The sequence below is a fragment of the Podarcis tiliguerta genome (assembly GCF_965153285.1).
Source record: "Podarcis tiliguerta genome assembly, chromosome: 6".
In the NCBI taxonomy this organism is placed as follows: Eukaryota; Metazoa; Chordata; class Lepidosauria; order Squamata; family Lacertidae; genus Podarcis; species Podarcis tiliguerta.
The window spans coordinates 60,955,409-60,977,060 of record NC_139539.1 but is presented as its reverse complement, the minus strand read 5'-3'; the positions used below and the strand labels follow the sequence as shown (position 1 = coordinate 60,977,060).

The 21,652-nt window shown below is 40.5% G+C and overlaps 1 protein-coding gene across 20 annotated transcripts in view; it reads right to left on the bottom strand.

The window, feature by feature from the left end:
• The window catches only part of SGIP1 (SH3GL interacting endocytic adaptor 1), a 126,789-nt gene that overhangs the window by 19,847 nt on the left and 85,290 nt on the right, over positions 1-21,652 (bottom strand). For 12 of the 20 annotated variants that reach the window (XM_083448283.1, XM_083448282.1, XM_083448266.1 and 9 more), the window contains 4 exons: positions 21,336-21,460; positions 20,143-20,269; positions 14,592-14,651; positions 13,085-13,144 (listed from right to left, as the gene is read on the bottom strand). In XM_083448283.1, the coding sequence (XP_083304409.1) occupies positions 13,085-13,144; positions 14,592-14,651; positions 20,143-20,269; positions 21,336-21,460 (372 nt within the window). The remainder of the gene's footprint in view (positions 1-13,084; positions 13,145-14,591; positions 14,652-20,142; positions 20,270-21,335; positions 21,461-21,652) is intronic. The other 8 variants (XM_083448268.1, XM_083448278.1, XM_083448270.1 and 5 more) reach the window with 2 other exon arrangements.

The window sequence follows — 21,652 nt, the reverse complement described above, 5'->3', positions numbered from 1 at the left end:
CCCAAAAATGACACAAAAGGGAGTGGAGCAGGACATGCTTGTGCGGGCTCTGCCAACATGTGCAGGGGTCCAGAACATACCTCCCCCCCCCCCCCCACAAATTGGTTGTTGCCTGTGCCTGGAAGTTCCAGTAACATTAATGGGGTTGTGAAAAGAGGCACAGCACAGAGGAGAGACCATGTACAAGGGCCATGCAGAAGGATAGGGTGGATCATGCCCACTGTTTACGGGTCCTGACTTGTGTGTGCACAGACACATGATGAATGCACGTAAGCCAGGAGGCAGTACAGTGGGCATGACACTCTTCCCCTTCATACGCTCATTGCACACAGCTTTCAATGCTATGAGAAAAGCTTTAGGACTCATTTCACCTTAATAAGGAAATCCACACAGCAGAGTTAAGCTGAAAATGTCAAAGGGCTTGTATTTTGCAGCAAAAGGTGAAATTTCAGGGAGTGTGACGTTCACTCTGAAAGAGCGGTGCTCCTCTAGAAAAAAAACAGGTCCTTTGTTGGAAAGCTGCTATCCCTCAACCTCCTGTCAATGAAGTTGCAAAAGGAAGGGAGGGATCTTGCTGAACTGTGATATCTTTGCTGATCATTTTGCTTAAACTGAAGCTGCAACTGTCACTTTAACAAAGTGATCTGAACCACAACATAACTGAACCTTGATCTTGTCCCACCCTTGGAAAGAGATAGAGTAGACTGTAATCCACTGAGGTTAAGTACATACAGAGAGAGACATCTTTCCCTAAAAGAACATCAGCATGGATGCAGGAGAAGGCTTTCCATGGGGAAAGAGCGCTATATTTTGGCTCATTCCCACCACAAAGCCAATTCTCTTAATTACTTTCCCTCTTTTTATTATTACATTTTCATGCTCTACTAGATTGCTTGCAACCCTTCTTGCACCTCCATTCATCCTCTGAGAAATCTCTGAGTCACAAGGTTCATATTTTCAGCAGTGAAAGAACAAAGAACGATTTAATTTTAGGGAATATTGGTCCCAAGAGGGTTATACAGGCTTGGAGCTATTATTTTGCAACTATTTATTTTCATGCCCAAAGCCCAAAGGGAACAGTTTCCTGGTTTTCAAAGAGGAAAAGATCAAAGAATACATCACAAGGAGGTAAATTTTGATGGGTCTGTTGGAAATTCAGCCCAACCGCTCAAAATGAGGCTGAACAATAGAGTCTACAGTTACAATAGTCCCACATGTAGCTATGCAATACTGTACCTAATGACACTACTGACATGGACCAATATCCTCATGAATTCTTAGGTGCTCTAGCAGATAATAGCTCGCTATGAAGGTTCAAAATGCAAGTAATGGATGGATGGATATAGATATAGATATATAGATTCAAATATATAGATATATAGATAGATATAGATATATAATTCCAAGTAGTTAAGCTATCATCCTTAAACAGTACCAATTCAGAATCTGCTCCCAGATCAAAACCTCCTTGCCTATGGAAAGCAGGCATAATGGGTAAATGGTTCTAACCTAGCTTCCTTCTTGCTATAACAGATCTCATTGTGTAGTGATCAGTTGTGTTTAAAAAATAAATAAATATGGGGATGTATTCAATTATGTGATTCTCCACTGGCACCCTGAAGTGGTATGGTACCCTGAAGATTGTCCTGCATGATTCTATGTAGCTTTCACATGCAATCTAAGGGTGATTTTATATAGTCAGGCACGGGGAACCAATGGCACTCCAGATGTTGCTGGACTCCACTTCTAATAAGCCAGCATGGCCAAAAGTCAAGGATGATCAAAGTTTTAGTCCACCAAGATCTGAGGGCCACAGGTCCTCCATTCCTCCTTTGGTTTTTTAGGAATGTAGACAGAATAGGTTGAGCTGGACAACTGATGAAGCAGCTGGCTTAATTATGGACTTGGTTTATATTTCAGTCCCTAGGCCTTCAATTGTGAATAGATGGCATCCCAGAAAATATAGATGAAGTGTGCGCAGGATGTAAACTGAATCAATGAGATGGCAATTTCACTATGAGCCCCAGCCAGTCCTGAAACATTTTATCTACATCCCTAGCTGGATGCAGAGTTGTGTGAATGGACACTTACTTTTCAAAGATGCAGTAACCGGCACACTTTTAGAGGCTTATGAAGATATAGATGAACTCTAGGTAGCATATTTATAATTATGAGATTGTTCCTACTTACTGGCTGTGACAAGTCATTTGTTAGGGGTGCCACAATTTACGTTTTGCAATGGTATTCAAGAGACACAGCACCTGCTTCCACAAGTATTCTGCAACTATGCAACACTACAGACTCACTAGAAACCATTTTGTGCTTGCACCTTGAAAGAATTTCTGCAGATCAGTTATATTTGTCTTGCAATGTAAAATTCAATGAAAGGAACCACACAGGAACAGGTTAACTGGTATGCACTAGATGGAATGGATGTGTAGAAGAATAGAAGCATCACATTTGGCCTTGCCCATTGATGCAAATGAAATGGAAAAAACACAGGATAGGTATATAAATCTACATCCCGATAACAGCAAAATATTATAATTTAGCACTATGCATACCTTTGCATAAATGTGATGATTGTACACACATAGTTTGAACTGAACCAACATGAGGCATTGTCAGGAATTTTATGAAGTTTTGTGACAAATCTTTCATGAACTACTGAATCAGGATTGTTGTGGGACGGAAGCATTATTTTTATAATTAAGATTAACCATTCACTTTAAAGAAGCTAATGGGATAACTCAATTTTGATAGCTACAGTGCTTCTGTGGGACGCGGGTGGCGCTGTGGGTAAAACCTCAGCGCCTAGGGCTTGCCGATCGCATGGTCGGCGGTTCGAATCCCCGTGGCGGGGTGAGCTCCTATCGTTCGGTCCCAGCTCCTGCCCACCTAGCAGTTCAAAAGCACCCTTAAGTGCAAGTGGATAAATAGGTACCGCTTTATAGCGGGAAGGTAAACGGTATTTCCGTGTGCTGCGCTGGTGCTGGCTCGCCAGAGCAGCTCCGTCACGCTGTCCACGTGACCCGGAAGTGTCTCCGGACAGCACTGGCCCCCGGCCTCTTAAGTGAGATGGGCGCACAACCCTAGAGTCGGACACAACTGGCCCGTACGGGCAGGGGTACCTTTACCTTTTACAGTGCTTCTGGGGAGTTTCATTGGACTAAATTGTTCTCTATTATAAGCAGTTACCTGTATTATGCCAGGTTTTTCTCAGGGTTTTTTCCAATTAAATTCCTAATTCCTGGCATAGAATTTGCCTTCTTTACAGTTGTTGTACACAGGCCCAATGTCTTCATCCAACTATGCACAATGACCCTAATGTCTCGTTTCTGGTGAGAAACTGACACCATGAGCATATATGTGAAATTAAGATTTTTTTCGCCCTGCCGTTCATCACTTTATCCTTATTTACATTGAACTGCACTTGCCCATTCGTACATATTGGAGAGCTCTTCCCAATCCCTTTTTGTTTCACTGGGGTAAGTCATATACTTTAATTGTATGATGTGTGGTAAGGTAAAGGTAAAGGTACCCCTGCCCGTATGGGCCAGTCGTGTCCGACTCTGGGGTTGTGCGCCCATCTCACTTAAGAGGCCGGGAGCCAGCACTGTCCGCAGACACTTCCGGGTCACGTGGTCAGCGTGACGAAGCTGCTCTGGCGAGCCAGCACCAGCGCAGCACACGGAAACGCCGTTTACCTTCCCACTATAAAGCGGTACCTATTTATCTACTTGCACTTAGGGGTGCTTTTGAACTGCTAGGTGGGCAGGAGCTGGGACCGAAAGACGGGAGCTCACCCTGCCACGGGGATTCGAACCGCCGACCATGTGATCGGCAAGCCCTAGGCGCTGAGGTTTAACCCACAGCGCCACCCTTGATGTGTGGTAAGCAGTAATTAATAACTATTTGGTTCTGTCTATTTTTCTGTCTCCAACGTCCCAAGAATTTATTTTGTCACATTAACCATCAAGGTGCAATTTACTTTCTTCATCTCAGTGGTGCTTGGGTTGTCACTGCTTATTGCCCATGTTATAAATTCAGCTGTTACCACTGTAATACATTTTTAAGTGTCACTTCTCCAAGTGCAAAAGGTAAATGTTTCAGTAGGACACATGTGGCAAGACCTTTGTAAATAAAATTAAGCTAGCTGCCCTCAATAAATAGGTCATTTCCAGTTATGATAGCAACATGTCAAATTATGCAACCTTATATTTAATCCGTAAACATAAAGGGACCCCTGACCATTAGGTCCAGTCGTGACCAACACTGGGGTTGCGGCGCGCATCTCGCTTTATTGGCCAAGGGAGCCGGCGTACAGCTTCCGGGTCACGTGGCCAGCATGACTAAGCCGCTTCTGGCGAGCCAGAGCAGTGCACGGAAACACCGTTTACCTTCCCGCCGGAGCGGTACCTATTTATCTATTTGCACTTTGACGTGCTTTCGGACTGCTAGGTTGGCAGGAGCAGGGACCAAGCAATGGGAGCTCACCCCGTCGCGGGGATTCAAACCGCCGACCTTCTGATCAGCAAGTCCTAGGCTCTGTGGTTTAACCCACAGCTTGGTCTAAATCCTTATTTATAGTACATATTTAAAATCCAGTAGATGTACAGAACAGTAATCAAGTGGCCCTGATCCACTTATAATCTCATGCAAGAAACTCCTATAGGATTAGACAAATACTTTGGAAAGTGAAGTTGCCCACCTGAATTGCTGTACATTAGATGCCTTACATCCATACGTATAATGCTAAAGTATATTTGAATGTGAATCCCTCGGCAATCTGCCCATGTGGTTCTGAATGTGCATTCCTATGCAATTTGTCCAGGTAGTTTTAGATCTAGCAAAGAAATTATAAAGGATAGAAGTTGTTTCTCCATAGCTATTTTTCTTGATAGATTTAGGCAAGTGTAATTTTTTTGCTAAACTTTCATTTTATGCTTTATTTACACTATAGAATTACAGAGTTGTAAGGGACCACAGCGTTTATCTAGTCCAACCCCCTACACAATGCAGGCTGCGTAATGCACGAAGCATTTATTGTGTCCCCAATGGATACCCACATCCTCCCAAGGCAGTCTTTGTTCCAGTCCTTACTGATCTAACAGTCTAGAACAGTTCTTGCCATTAGGTGGCCTCTCCCAATGTTTAGCCAAAATCTGCTCTCTTGCAACTTCCACCCATTGGTTCTAGTTCTACTCTCTGGAACAAAAGAGAACAAGTTCATCCCATCTTCTGCATGAGGGCCCTGAAGATATTTGAAGACTGTTATTCAAATGCTGGCTGACCAGCAGAAAAATAGGGCAGAACTATTACTTCTTGTGACCTGGAAGCTATGCTTCTGTTTATGTAGCCTGCATTTGCTTTCTTAGTCATCATGCAGAATATTCTCCTTGCACAAAGTGATTTGCAATCCTTAATCATCCTCACAGCTATTCAATAAGATAGATAACTCTGATTCACATCTTACAGACGTAGAGTTCAAACCTAGACTACAGGACCATTTTCACTGCTGAGCAATCTAACACCCAAAAACAATATTTATCCAGGTTATCACCCTGGCTTGTTCTGGAATTGACACTTGACCTGGAAGAACAATTAAAGAACAGTTAAAGTTGGGTCATATTTAGTCACTCTTAGGTAATTAATGCACAAGTGGTCTTAAACAGACCATAGGCATTCATGCCTCTCCTCTCTTTCACATCCAGATTCATAGAACAACAACAAACAAAAAGGATTATAATAGACTTGCAGTTCATAGCAGGTGCAAATAGTTCAAAACATCATTCACAGGGGCATGTCCGCCTTGTGTTTTTAAGCAACCTTTGCCAGTGCTGTGTGTAGCATGAACAAATGGATCCAAACCACAAGGCTGTAAATTCTCATGTAGGGAGAACTAGCATGTATGTAAGTAAATCATTGTTATGGATATATAGCAAGTTCCATGCTTCTCCCTCCCACTTTCTTCCTGAATAAGAAGCAGCCATGGGAAGCTGAAATGGAAAATGGAAAGGAGAGGCTGCTTAATCCTAACCATTCTTGCCATTTGCTGAAAATTGCTCTTTTAACCTGGGCTTTCCCTGCCAGGGGGAGATTCTGAGCAAACAAGCAGTAGAAAAGGAAATCATTCTTCAGCCCCTCCCTGTTCTGGTTCTCTGCTCAAAGCTTTGGCTTCCTAGCTGCTCAACAAGGAAGAAAAATTAGAGAATTGCCCATCATGTGTGGTTTGGCCCTTAGGCAAGTAATAAAAGCTTCTTGCGTAAATTCTGTCTTGTAGCCTATTCATGCCATCCCTTTTAGACAGGTACAAAGTACATCTATTATAGCTTTAATAGTACAAAATGTCCTCCTACAAATTGTGCTGTGAATATGAAGAGTATTAACAAAGAAGAGCTAACAATGAAAAGCTCATTGTTAATATCACAATTATACAACTCAAAATACTACACAAAATATGAAAATAAACTCGGACATTGAAATGTATTTTGATGCTCATATGACAGGTTCATTCATCACAACAACATTCAGCACATCAAAGTTTGTTAAAATGAGAAGTATGGTTAAGGAACTGGGGTTCTGTAACCTTGAAATTTTATTATTTTATACTGTTATGTTTTTATCGCTTAGGGACAAACAGAGATAGACAGAACCAGCAAAATTTCAGAGCACGCTGTGAATAAATCAATTCAAAATAGTCAAGATAAAATTACATGGCTAAGTAAAATTAATTGGTTCAAGTGTCTACCAATTATGAAGCAATCATCATGGAAATAACAGTATCAATTAACATAAAATTGCCTGTTTAGTTGTTGAATGAATGTGAGTGGTTACATGGTGTTATATTTAATATCAGTGTTATGAATTGTATAAGCTGTGATATTTATTTACAAACAACAAGAGGGAATTTAAACCTGAAATTTTGTTTTTGGTCAGAACTGTGAACTATGTACAGGAAAAACAATGGTTATTTCAACATGTGCAGAGCAGGTTAAAAAGAGAGAGGACGAAATTTTCCTCCAAGTCTGAAGCCCATGGGCACACAGTGGAGATCTGCTATAGTGCCTGCCAGGTAATCCTATCTTCTCTATGTTGCAATTGCTTATCAAACAGACAGTTGTCCCCTCTCTGCTAGTTGTTATCAGCCAAAGGGGGCAAGGGTAGAGAGCACAAGTGGTCGCCCTGACTGATCCAAGCATTGGGTTGCCATACGTGTTGAATTTCCTGGACATATCTGGAATACCGCATCCATCAGCATAAAATCCATGCCAGCAGCGTCGAATTTGCTGTTTGGATTTTCACTGTTTGGAATATGGCAACCCTATCCAAGCACCCTTCCCACATTCTTGAGCCTTGCTCACTGAAACTTATCCAACATAACAAGACTAGACAGTGCTCTGGACACAACTCAGGATTCATGTGCTGTAACAGATGCAAGCCATGCTGCCCTAAAAATGCTTTGCAAACAAGTCACAGCAAGCTACTGTCGTTCTGTCAGCTTCCTAAGGCCAGACTTTAAAAGGCCTGCATTACCCAGAACAGCTATGCCAGGCGGCATAGTGAGGATGCCGTGGAGGTAACAAAGGATGCCTTTGTTCCTGTGCCTTCACTGCCAATAGGTAGGCTCAATGATGAGCCCTCACCACTGTCTGGTTGGATTCAGCCAGATCTTTCCTCCACTTGCAGTTGTATCCAGCTTGTTTCCTCACCCTAAGCTCTGGAATATACCAGGGAGCCAAATGGGCTCCATGAAGCAGGAGGAGCAGCTCAGGGACAAGTGCATCAACAGTTTGAGCCATTCAGATGTTCCAGAGGTCAGACAGGACTTTGACAGGAGCACGTCATATTAGCTAGAAAATCCCCCAGAGCCTCCTGGAAGCTCACTCAATCCATCAGCTTCCAGGGGCAAACCATCCTCATGCAGAGCGGGAAAGATGATGAAAGCCTAAATCTCAACAGGAAGTGATCTGACCATGACCAGAGACTGATTTCAATGCTCCCTACTTTCAGATCACCCTCTTCCTGCGCAGTTGAGAAAACAAGGTCCAGAGTGTGGCTTGCCACATGTGTTGGACCGGTGGCATGTTGAGAAAGCCCCATGGGTGTCATGACAGCCATGAAGTCCTGAGGCACCCCAGAGCCACTCGCCTCAGCATGGATGTTAGTCCCCCAAAACCAGCAGTCTGGGAGTCCTCAACACCACCTCTGAGCCCAGCTGTGTAAGCTTAGGCAAGGAGAAAGCTGAGCAGCGAGGTGGGAAGCAAGACAACAGAGGGAGAGAATTTCTGTAGAACACAGCAACTTCCCCCCCCCCCCAAGTCTGCCCTGATGCTAACCTGAGTACCCAGATGGGCACAGCTCGGTGAGACCAACTCCAACCTGCTCATCCACCCAAGTCTCAGTGATACAAACCAGATCAACCTCCTCATCCATAATCAAATTGTGGATGAGGGAGGTCTTACTCAGAGTTGACCTGCCAGCCCCATGAGCTGCCATAGATGCCAGTTTTCTCATACCTCTTTAAGCTTTGAAATTGTCAAGCAGAGGCTAGGCAGCACACTTCAGATGGATATAGTTGCTGTCCCATAGACTTAAGTACCCTTCTTCATTTTAAATAAGATTTGAAGACCCAATAAGCATAAACTGATACACCAGCCTTCTTGTTCACAAAGCAGTTGATTTGAGAATATGTCTTCTAAGCATCAAATTAAGTTCACAGAAGAAAGAAAAAGTAGGGAACCAATATTTTGGACCCAACTATTGGAGATTATGAAATACATTCACACTAAATGGAAAACAGCTTTTCTAAAATGTTACCCAACAAGTGAAGAGATAAATTTGCAGAAGCAGCAATTTTAATGTAACTTTCATATGTGATATTTGCAAGTAGTGTGATTTACAATCATGACAAACCAAAGCGCTTCAGAGGCATGGATTACTTTAGTAGAGACATAAAAGCTGGGAAAATAAAGTATCACAAAATGTATCTGTAGATGAGAGATTACTTTTCTGTCAAATATGCTCCTTGGGGTAAAAAGTATTAGTATTTATTAAGCATCAGTTTGTTACGTGTCATACAAAACTCAGCAACAGATGACAGACTCAGAGGGGCTACACTTTAAGGCTTGACTAGGGACTACATTACAGTACAGTAAAGTTGGAGATTGATAATTACTTAGGATGCAGGTTTGCAAAGGCAGCAGATTTTTTTAGGCAGTAGTTTAAAGAAGAGGATGGGAGATCAAACTCTACTGCTGATTGCTTGGGACTCTCTTTTTCTGTAAACTAAACATCACCTGTCTCACTTTCTGTATTGCACTGCTTTATCCAAACAGAGTGAATCTGTCAAGTTTCTAAAATTGCAACCAAGAGGGTCCACCACACAACATTGGCTTGTTTTCAACAGACAGCAATGGTGCCATCAGCACAATGGCAGTGGCTTAATGTAAACATTAAACACTATGAACTACAATTACCAAATAGGAAGGGCCCTTTTTGATATGCTGGAGAGCCATTACAAATCACAGCTAGATAGACCAACAAACTAATTTGGTATAAAGCAGCTTCCTAGGCTCCTGTTTTGAGAGCTTCAGGTAGCACCAAACTTATGGTCATAGTGCAGGCTGCCCAATGATGCTCAGTTTGCATTTGGCATCTGAACAACAACAGTGCCTTTATAAGCAATTGCAGAGTTAGTACAAAAGGGCATCCCATCCCAACTTGCAGATCCCACGTGAATGCAGGCTGACTCCTCCCTCTGCTGGGCCTAGACAATGGGTCACATGCACTGGGACACACAGCACCAGTACAATGATTTCCTTTGCCTTAGGTTCTCCCACACTTAAAATTTTCTGCTGTCCCCGGGGACATTCCAGGGACAGATTTTGTCCGGGGACAGATTGGTGGATCAGGGGACTGTCCCAGGGAACATCTGGTGACCCTACCCTATAAGAAAGTCTAGCAGCACAAACTACCAGGCTTCTACCTTAAGAACAACTTCTATTTAGGATACAAATTGGCTTCAGATGTATCATAAACTTGAGCTTTGCAGGAATCCAAACAAACATCCTGCTTTGCCATAGATATTCATCAGCTTCTGATAGTGACACAGATGCAGTTGCTGGGATGGGATTTCAGCACCATCTTTTTTTTGGGGGGGGGGGTTGAGTAAACTTTTTCAGAATCTGCAGGATCCTGTCCTCCTCACTTAGTTCCTCAGGCTTCCTCTTTACCACCTACTTCCCATCACTCCCTTTCTTCCACTCCTCCTCCCACAAACGGGCAATTGCAGGAAAATACCCAACACTTTGTGGCTTATTCCCCTTGCCTTGAATAAACTTATTCTGTCAATGCTGAATGGAGTCTTTGTCAAAGAAATCCAATTAGAAACTAAGAAATCAATCCAGCTTTTTGGTAATTTGCACCATCTGCTCTTATTGTACTTGCTGCTGAAGTTTTTGTTGTTTTTCTACTGGGTTTGTTTACAGGTTATTGCTTTATTGAACAGGCTTTATTGATGTGGTTGTTGTTGTTTGTTTGTTTTTGTGATGCCTCTTTGGCACCTGATGAAAACCTTTTAAAAACTATATTTTATAGTCTAGGACTTTCAGATTCAACCATAAGTGAGTCAATGTAAGAAGGGTTAGGACTAACCTGTGGTTGATTTTGCCCTAGTGACAAGACTTAGCATTTTGGCCATTTTTTAAATTCTCAAGCCTGAGGTATAAGGCATTTCCTATTTTGAGAGATTTGTCTGTATTTTTATGAGCTGATTATGCAAAATTTAAAAATATATGGAAACTGATCAAATTTAAACAAAAAAAAAAGTAGATAAGTCTTACCTACAGACAGAAATTGTTTACTTAACAATGCAAGTGCTTCAAGAACACCATTATAAATCATGAAATCACTAGCAGGAAATCATAGGCTTTGTGAATACAAGAAGTCAAACCACTGTCCATATTTGCTTTTTAAAGGCAGGCTGGAATGGCAGAAATGAAAGCCCTATTCAAATGCACTAAAAGTGTGCTGGATCAATGTCTGCTTGGGAGTGTGCATGTGTGAATGCTGCCTTTCCCCAATGTGCTGATAGGCTCTTTATCCACAGAGCCAAATCCACAGGGATTCCCTGGGTTGGTTCTACACATGTTTGGGCAATATTGATTTATTTATTCAAAATATTTTTATCTTGCCGTTCTGTCTACTGAAGGAATTTGAGGTGGTTCACAAAAAATAAAATGTAACAAAACACACAAAACTAAATTAGCAGAGGCACAGGTCAAAAACAATGTCCACAAAAGAAGATTGGGTCCGCCACTTGCTTAAAAGAGCAGTGCGCCTTGGCATTATGGCACCAAAAAACAAGCACGGAGGGAACCAGGTGCAAAAACCTCTAGAGCTCCAGTGCCACTTTTGACAGGACTCTCAAGCCCAGCTTGAGTATAGGCCCAAACAATTAACTGCTGAGAGAAACATGTAGTCAATTAAAGCTGCCCCCCACAGCTGCTTTTCCTACAAAATTACAGTTTACCGGCACCAAATATGGACAATTTCCCAAGACTGATTAAAAAAAACAACTGTTTGCAGATGGGCAACAACTTTTACATATAGCAGAATAGTTGTACTATGATGTTAGTTCTGTGAAGTACATTTAAGGTACATAAACCATTAGGGGGTATTCCTTTAACTTAGAAAACTAAAAGGATCGTATCAGTATTTGCAAATCACAAAGACCTGTCAGTAACTGGTTAAGATTAGGCAGAGGCTGACTTAACGGGAAGGAAAGATGCATTCGCTTTACCTAGTTTATAACAGAAAAATATTTCCAGAGCCATCAAACTTAGCTTTCTCAATCTTCATCAGGTGCCCTTCAAACATTTTGAACTATAACTTTATCGGCCCCAGTCAGCATGGCCAATGACTGGGGATAATGGGAGTTGTAGTCCAGAACATCTGGAGGGCACCTTGTTGGCTAACTGACTTACAAGTTCCATTTCAGACCACAACATTTCATGCTCATATGAAACTCAGTCATTCTAGTACACTTTCTTTTTCTTATAAATTTATCCCCAGAGGTGAATTAGAGGTAACAAGATATGTGGAGCAATTCCACAGAAAAAGGTTAAGAAGCTATCCTTCCATTCAGGGAAGAGCCCCTTCTGTGAGGAAAGGGATTGATAACCTGTAGTGTAGTTTCTGCAAAGGGAAGGTAGAGGGAGGTGATTGTGCTGATTCTGTGCCACTTCTCTGCAGTACATTCCCATGGTGCAGGAGGTTCAACAATGCTCTGGAACACTATTTTGGGGTACTAAAAACAACTTGAGTTGTGCCAACCAATTCTTACTCCAGGGGATATTTGCCACAGAATAAAACAGGTTCATGAAATCAAACATTTAATATAGGAAAGCTTTAACTCTCCTGTATAGCCAAGCTGGAAAAAGGTTACATAAACGTTAAAATGACACCACTGAAGTACCAAAGGGATAATGGACTTTTATTAATTGACCAATATTCAGATTGTAATACTATTTTTATCCACCCCACCCCCCGTCAAACGGTCTTGATACATGATCCAAGCACTAAATACGAATGTATTTTTCATATTTCTCTGAAATACTCTATTTATTAAGGGTATGGGAGATTGTCATGGTTAAGAATATTATGGCAAGGAAAACTCTAGAAATGGATAACAGGATAATAGAACATTCTACCTATATTTATAATGTGTAGCTGCTATAAGGTGTAAAAACTGCTTGCAAAGTGTATACAAAGAAGCCCTGGTTGACAGAGTCAAGTTCTTTGATAATCAGTAACTCCAGAAGATTTTTTTTTCAAAAAAATCAACAACAATTATTTCCCCATTCCCCCTTTAAATTATAACAATTGAAGGGACACAGTTGTACAAATCAAATTTTAAAATGATTCTGATTGAACTCGTCATGTCATCTAAGTAGCCATAGCATTACCATACAGAAAGGTAGAATGGGTTTGTTTGTTTGTAGGAAACCAAAGGGCTTCTATTAAATAATAAGAGCAGAGTGGGGGCTTAAAGTTCCAACCCAGTATGCTATGCACTACTTACCTTCAAAAGTCAAATAAAACTTTCCTCTGTCAAACCAGACGAGGGAAGGCTGTTCATTCTCTGTATGGCCAGGAGTTGAAGCGGGATGGGAAAGGTTAAGGAGAAGGGAGAGAGAAGGACATAAGTGTAAGTCACAGAAGCAGGTTATTAATCTCACTACAGGGGAGGAAGAGGCGCTGTGAGCTGTTAACGTGCAAGGGGGAGTAGAAGGGAGTTTAAAACAATTTTCTTGTTTTATTTTGGGAAACAGAAAGCAAAAAAAAAAAAAAAAAAGTAAAAAAAATGGCAAGCTATGGAATCCTAAATGGAGATAATTTTTGCCCACTGGATTGCTGCCTACATGTTTGTGCGTGGAGGGTGTGAGAAGTGTTCTGTTGCTGCAACAGAATATTAGTATGTTGTTGTTTTTTTGCTGTACTAGCTTTGGGCGGAATTTGTCACACAAGGCCTTGTCTCCATTTTAAAGATGCTGCTGTAATGTTGGAAGATGCCTCTGGGTATGAAAACAACATCTGAAAATGTAGCACTAAACTTTATTACATGAACCTGTCTTCAAGAAAAAGGCTGGTAAGGGGAAAACATGGCAATGATTCTGGCACTCACATGCTCTTGAGATAAGCATGCATTATAATTCTGAAAGTATGTTGCATGGATCTTCCGTATGGGTGGGCTTCCAAAGGTGGTATTAATCTCTGGTTTGACAGTTTCCCCTAATGTAGAGTATCCCTTACCCTATGTGACTAGAATGTGGCCTTCTAGTCCACATTCGCAGGCCTCTGAGAGATGCAACAGGAACAACAGCACAGGAACACAGGAAGGCCACATTCTTAGTCACATAGGATAAGGAATACAGGAAGGCCACATTCTAGTCACATAGGATAAGGGATACTCTACACCCTAAAGATGCTAAATTTGGTTTAACTAACTACTGGGCAGGATTTCTGGAATGTTGGTTAAGTGCATGATTTTATTGAACCGTATTATTTGATAAAATTCCAAACTGAATCAATAAATTAATATTTAAAGCTACCCTTCTCTCTCTCCTAGTCAAAAATTACCAGTTACTTTGACTCACAATATTTTAAAGAGTCCAGGGTACATGTAAAACAAACTAAAAACACCTAAGGAAATACAACTGCTGAAGCTAAGAACATCTGGCCTTGGAAGCTTCCTTGGAAGCCTAGTCCTGTAAAATAAAGGTAGAGCTGGGTGGACAGAATATACATATGGGAAAGACCTGCTCTTGAGTAGTAGCATTATCCCTTACATAAAAAAGAACCACAAGTCAAAAATTTATCACCTCTCCAAAACTCTTGCCATTGGGAAACTGGCATGCTATATGCTGCATTTCTGAGTTTGGCATGAGTTCCTCTCTTTTACATATAAGAATATATTTGTATGCACTTGACACTCATGGTGGTGAGGGTGGCAGTGAAGGAAGCATTCAGATGACAATGGCTAGGATTTTAAATCCAGATTTCTTGAAACCACTCTGCTAGTACAGTACCTGCAGGAGTTTCACAATGCCTTTCAAACGTGAGCAGTTTGTCAACATAAGCATCATCTTCTGAAACCCATGAGCAAAAGAAATGTAAAAGAAAAACAATGAAAACACAAATTCCAAATGAAAATCAAGTAGCTGTTTATCAACCAAACCACAAACATTACAATGAAAAAAAGATCATAGACATAGAAATGGTGGACACATCTCTTTTTATTAACAAAATCATATGCAACAACCACCACAAGAACCCAAAAAGAAATACAAAAAAGACAAACAGTAAATGAAATAATTTTGTGTCATATTTCCTCAGACAAACTCTCCATATATGGGATAACCTTTAGAGACTGGAAGAGTTGCACACAGGGAAGTCACAAAGGCTGAGAAATTGTGCTTCTTACGAGCTACTTAGGCCATAATCGTAGGGACACTTACTGGGAGTAAGTCATATTGAACTCAATAAGGCTTATCATAATCTTACTCTTCATGTAGAATTTTATAATGAGTATCCAAACCCTTCTATGTCTTAAATTCGGCGTAGTCAGTTTAGGAGTGCTGAAGAAACTCTACCTGCTGAAGTGAGACTGTAGCCCAGGGATGGAGGACCTGTGTTCTCCGGATGTTGCTGGACTACAACTTCCACCATTTCTAACTGTTGACCATGCTGGCTAGGGCTGATGGGAGCTGGAGTCCAGCAACATCTGGAGGGCACCATGTTGACTACTCTTGTCTTAGATCCATTGAATTTAAAAGGGGCTACTGCAACAAGGAAAGGTTCCCTACACTCAAAGCATACCTGGCATATTACTTTGCTATAACTGGGACCCATTGCTTCTTGCTAATGGCCTCCCATTTTTTTTTACTCTGCTAACCTGTTCAAGCCTAATAGTATCACTGTAACCCATTAATCATTGTTCTCTGAAACAGGGAAAAATACAAAGGCCAGATCTTTAGCACAATTTTTTGAATCCTATAGTTTAGGATACTAACCAAGGACTCAAACTAGCCCTGGCTTAATCAGTCTGAAATTGCATTAGAACCTGAGCTCTGCGTGTCCCACAAGAATTGCTATTCCCTCTCCATGGTAAACGCCTGCCATGCTTTTGCCTTGAGCTGGAAGCTTTTTACATGCCAAGCCATTCAGCATATTAAGCATAATTTACTGCATTAGTTGTCATGGGCCACAAGAGCAGATTGGCACAATCCAGTCTCATCCAACACATGATCCGGCAATACCACTTGCCTATTTGGGACAGGTGGAGCTTTCTCTGTTGCCAATAAACATGCATTCCTATTTTCAAGGAGTAGATGAAAAAATTCTCATTATTTTGTTCCAGAAGCCAATAAATTCTGGAAGCTACCTATATATTCTCACAATATGGAAAACTAAAGGGAGATTTTAAAAATTAAGGTACCTGTGGGGAATACGGTCCTTCCCTCCGTCCCTACTCAGGGAGAGCATTGAGGAGAACACAGAATTTGAGCATTTAACAAAGATTTCCTTTTATTTTACTACAGTGAATACAATTCTCCCCACAGAGACACAGACACCCAGCAATATCAAAGGACAAAACAAGTTGATCTAATATTAATGTAAAATTGTGCCTGTGTTTAACACATTCAAGAAAACACTCCAAAAATAGTTCATCTTGTCTAAGAGTGTGACTATTTCCTTGGCTATCTCTAGAAGCGAATCCTAATTTCAGATTTTTTTAAAAAAAGAATGCATAAACCAAGCAGCCTCTTTTTATAAGCTGTGAAAGTGTACAGGCTTGCACTTAGCATTAAACCAAACCATGGCTTAGCATGACTGTGTGAGCTCCCAGAAAGGAGCTTGCAGCTGCTTTGCTGCTCCCTGGTCTTTTTTGCTAATGTGCCATGCTGAGCTAAACCAAGTTTAAGCTTAGCATGTCTTCTGCACCTGGACTTAAGACCAGGCTGTCTCCAGACTAGCTATGAGCTGTAACCAAGGGTTAGATGTGGTTAGTCTAGGGACCATAACCATGATGCCTAGGTTTGAGCAATGTGCTAATCAGGGTTACGTGGCTGCAAAAAGAACTCAGGAACAGCAAAGCAGCTGCAAGCTCCTCTCTGGGAACCCATGTACTCACACTAAGCCTTGGTTTAGCTTAGTGTGACAAGCAAATCAGGCCAGTCAGTGGGAAGTCCAACTATAGTGCTCATGACAAGACCTTCATATTTCCAGCATAAAGACTGCTCAGGCTAGTCACTATGAACAAATACACAATAACTAAAAATAGCTGGGATGTACAAATACAAACCAGAAACTCCTTATTAGCCATTTCAGCTGTTTTCTCAACCGTTTTGTATTAAAGCTTCTCTTCACCCCAACAAGGGTGGTGAAATCTCCAAGGCCATCTGTAAAAAAGGCCACTTAGATAATTTTAATAAAATGCCTGATTACTCAATCAACTTCAACGTAAGAGCAATTTCTCTAAAAATCATATATGGCGAATGAATCATGTTCATGTCAAGACTATGAATCAAAGGCCTACTCGTGTTCTTGAATGGTTAGTCAAAAGCATGTGGCCTTCAAAGCTTGTAATGTTTTAAGTGTGCTGCCACCTAAAACTTGGATTATGTACTACCCTATCACAACTGCACATTCACATTGCTTCTAAAGTTTAGGTTAAATATAAGGCTTTGGGGTAATCTATAGCACTTTTAAAAGGTTGTGTTTGAAAGAGTGTCCTTGGCTATTGAGTAACTGGTTACTTCCATCCACTGGAAAAAAAAACAACTTAAAGAGTATCTGCTGGAGCTCATAAGCACAGGCTTTTAGAAAGATTATATAAAGCCTTTCTTTTCAGGCAACCCTTGTTTGATACTGATTTGATGGATATTTTAATGGTTGTTTATATTTGAACTGCCATCCAATTTTTCCAATATTGTATTTACAAGTTGGATGTACTGGTAGCTTTAGAAAAGACATGTAACTTTACAATAGGCATAATATAAATATTATGTTTTAAAATAAATAAATGGTTCGACATTTTTTGTAGTTACCACATCTATGAATATCAATTTGAAGGCTATCTAGATTTGTGGAATCATGTTGAATAACAACAGAATAATCCTGACTCTAATTCACCTTGACTTTCACAATTGTTATCCTAAAACCAAACAGAAACCAGCAATGGTCTCCATGGATCATTGGTTATTTCTTTTAAAAGCAACAAAATTTATCTAGAGGAACTTTACATCCATTAATGAAAATGTCCATAGTGACAGAGTCATCATGTTCATGCTTATATAGGGGGGAAATTATTATTTCAACAGAAAATTGTGTTTTCCTCCCCATCACCTATTTTACCTGCACAAAACCTAGGCTAACGTTTCAACTTAAAAGTAGCCCTTTTCACAAATCAGTTGGGCTTGATTCCATTGGAACCTTATGTTCTGAAACACAGTTACTGATAAGAACACACAACAGTGTGTCATAAAAACTACTGATCGACCTCAGTTTCAGACAATTTACACCACCCCATGGAACATAATACTTCACATACAAGGAGTTGAGCCACTGATGACACAGCCTCTTAGTTGATAATACAATATTGTTAGTTAAGTATTTGAAATGCTATTCAGCACTTTGACTGATATGCATTTATATCACCCTGGTCATTGCACTGACCAACAGCAAGCAGAAACAAAGGACATAGGTACGAAAAGGGAAACATGAAGTCTGAAAATTGCATTAAGCACTCTTCCCCACACACTTCCATTTCACACACAATAGGCAGAAAGAAACAAGAGTGAACGGTTTTTCAAAAAGACAAACTAAAGCTGAAAGCACTTCAAACCAGGTTCAGCATTTAACAAATTATCACTGGAGGCTTGAATATATGCCCCAGTTGACAGCATCTTCATTTTCTAATAAGCAAAACAAGTATCTATGAATTACTATGACTGAGTGAAGACTAAACACCACTAGTATGGGAAGTCAGTAGTATGCTCAATGTCTATTACTCAAATGAAGACAAAACATATCCATTTCAGCTCATTCAGATTTTTTATTCCCCCCCCCCCCTTTCTTGGAATATCCAATTTGTTGCCATTCTGACTTCATTCAGAATAGTCAGAAAGACAATTTGAACAGCAGATCAAGTGCCCGTTCTCGTCTACACAGATTAGAAAATGCTTGATAAAAAAATTGAGGTTAAGAGGCACACAGCAGGAACACTACAGAAAGAAAGTTTAGACTAATAGCAGAACGGGTCCAAAGGGATGTAAAAGAAGGGAAAACCAATAAAAGAAAACAACCTGGCATACAATGAGAACTGAAGGTGACAGAGATGGTCTGTAGAAGAGCAGAAGCGTTGATGAAAAGAGACGCAGGTCAAAAAGGAAAACCAGGAGTCTGCAGCACAAAAGAACTATATCAGAGAGAAGAAGGTGGTTTTAAGGTGTAAAGAAGATGAAGAGTATTGTAAATGAAATAAAGAATGACAAAGAGAATTCAAATATATGTTTGTCTGAGAAGGAAGTGGAGCAGGGAGCAGAAAGGAAGACCAGAGAATGAAGCAAAAAATGAAAAGCATCAACATCCAGGCATTGCCAGCCACAAAACATTTATCACTTTTGACAAGTGTAATCTAACCTCAGCTTAAGAAGAAAAAAACATGTTTTCAGTTCAACTTTCCATATTTTCAAATTTCTAAGAACCTGGATTTGAAAAAGTTTAGAACTTTTTGAAATTTTTCATGTGTACCGTTTCTGCAATCCAAGAAGCAAATACAATTGGTTTGTAACATTGCTTTTTAATAATATCTGGTTCTAGAGTATACTTTCTGCTCCTGCTATCCTTTCCTATTTCTCCTTACTAAGATTAACTTTGTGTTAAACTTTATTCATTTTTATTGCATTTATCTAGTTTTGCTACAGCTAGCTAATCTAACAATGATTTATATTATTGCCCAATTGCGAGACTATTCGTCCTGCTTTGCAGCCACAGGAGTGACACAGTACTGTAAAACATTTTCTATCTATAGTGGTCAGAATTCAAAGGGAAACATGACTGTTCCACATCTCCACTGGCTTCTAAGAGACTTCCAGGAAATGCTGCATTGAATACTAAACTACTGTTTAGAGTTTCCCTCCTCCAATTCAAAAAGCCGTTTGGTTTGTAGGTAGAATAACTTTTCAGCATAGAAAACCTGCCAGCAGATGAGCTCCATTCTTTCCACTTTCCTGATCTCCCCTTGGAAAGTCTCCGATACCCAATGAAAACTGCTTCATGATCTTAGCGGAATTTAGGAAATTATTGGGGGAAGGCACAGTTTAGGGAATAAAGGGAGCCTATGCATCCCTTCACGTCCCTGCTATTTTATAAACAAATATACATTGCAGTTACAGCAGTCTACAGTTAATCAAGAGTGCAATTCTCGTTTACATTAAAAAGTGCTTTAACATAACATGACCATGACAACGAAAACAAAGGAAAATATAAACCAAATAAAGGGTTTCAGAAATTAAAATATTCAAGCCATTCCACTCATGGAAACTATTCTTCAAACAAAGAAAAGCTTTTCGTTACCAATTGTTGGAGTAGTAGCTGCACTCAAGGAATTGGTGGATGATATGGAAGAGGTGCTTTCAGCACGTGCTAAAGGTGCTATCGGAGGAGGGCTGGAAGAGTGAACCGGAGGGCTAAAAGGTCTGGACTGTAGACAAACACAAACAAGATTAAAGATACACACAGTGCATTTCTGAACATGAACTCAAGCAAGAATACTCATAACTGCACACACTATCTTCTAAGGCCCCTGGAACACCCAGAATTAATCCTTTTACACTGAGTGGATTTACAGATCCATTGATTTCTCAGCTGCTATTTATTGATTACTAGCCCAATTGTGTAGCCAAAGGTTTTACTGAGTTCTCAAATGCACGTGATCTATATTTGTAGTGCAGATGAGAAACATGCTGCAGAATGTAACTTTTGGGGGATGCATCTGAAACTGCAAACTATGGTGCACAAAAAACAGCTCACAGGTGCAAAATTAAGCAATGGTCCAAAATAAAATCACTGGGTTGTTTCACTATTGGAATCCACAATGATGGATTACTTTCCATATATAGCAAGGATGGCTACATAGGAACAGATATGAAAAGAGCATGTGGATGGTCAAGGATGGTAATGGTAAATGAGTTTCTCTCACTTTGTGAATGTGTACTTGGAATCCATGGTTGGCTGTGACTTCCCAAGATTGTGTTTATACATAGTGGAAAGTATATGCACATCTGTCACATGACAGGAACAAATATGTACACTTTTTCTGACAAAAAAGTGCTTTTCATGTCAGAATAGTAAAAATTGAAGCATCCCTTTGGTGTGCTTATATATGTACAAGTCCAAGTGTTTCAGAAAATGTGAAAAGATACATGTCATCACTAGTGTCAGACAATTTCAATTTAACTGGGGCATAGCAGCTTTCTTGACCTTTCTTGACCTCCTACACAGGTGTAATAATTCTGACTTGTTTCTGGCATGACCAACAAAACTAGCCTGCAATTTCAAATGCGGACTTTCCATAACAATCTGCCTATTTACCATCATCAACAGAGATTATTCTCTGTATGGTTTCAAATAATGGAGGAAATCAGACACTAGTTAGGGACATGGCAGAAGCCATTTGTTTATTAAGAATTCTCTATTTGTCTGTACCACGGTGAGCTGAAGTTATGTCGTCTCAATTTAATTAGTAATTTTGAAGAAGCTAAACCTACCACATCAACTCCAGGCTTCCCTGGAGGCAATTTTGGACGAGATGGCGGTCTAGGTGGAGGAGGAGGGGGAGTAGGGCTGCTGCAGGATGCCAACGGGGTTGCAGGTCGAGCAGGAGATGATGAACCTGAAATAAACGTACACTATAAATAAGGTGTTGAGCTGTCCTTACTGCAGTTCTTACCCACCTTTATCAAAAACCCCAACACATAGCAGACCATCAAGCAAACAGTTGCCCAAACAGTTTTTGACTTAGGCTGGCAGCTGTTGCATAACAAGACAATTCATATGTGTAGATGGGAATTGGATAAGATCAGAA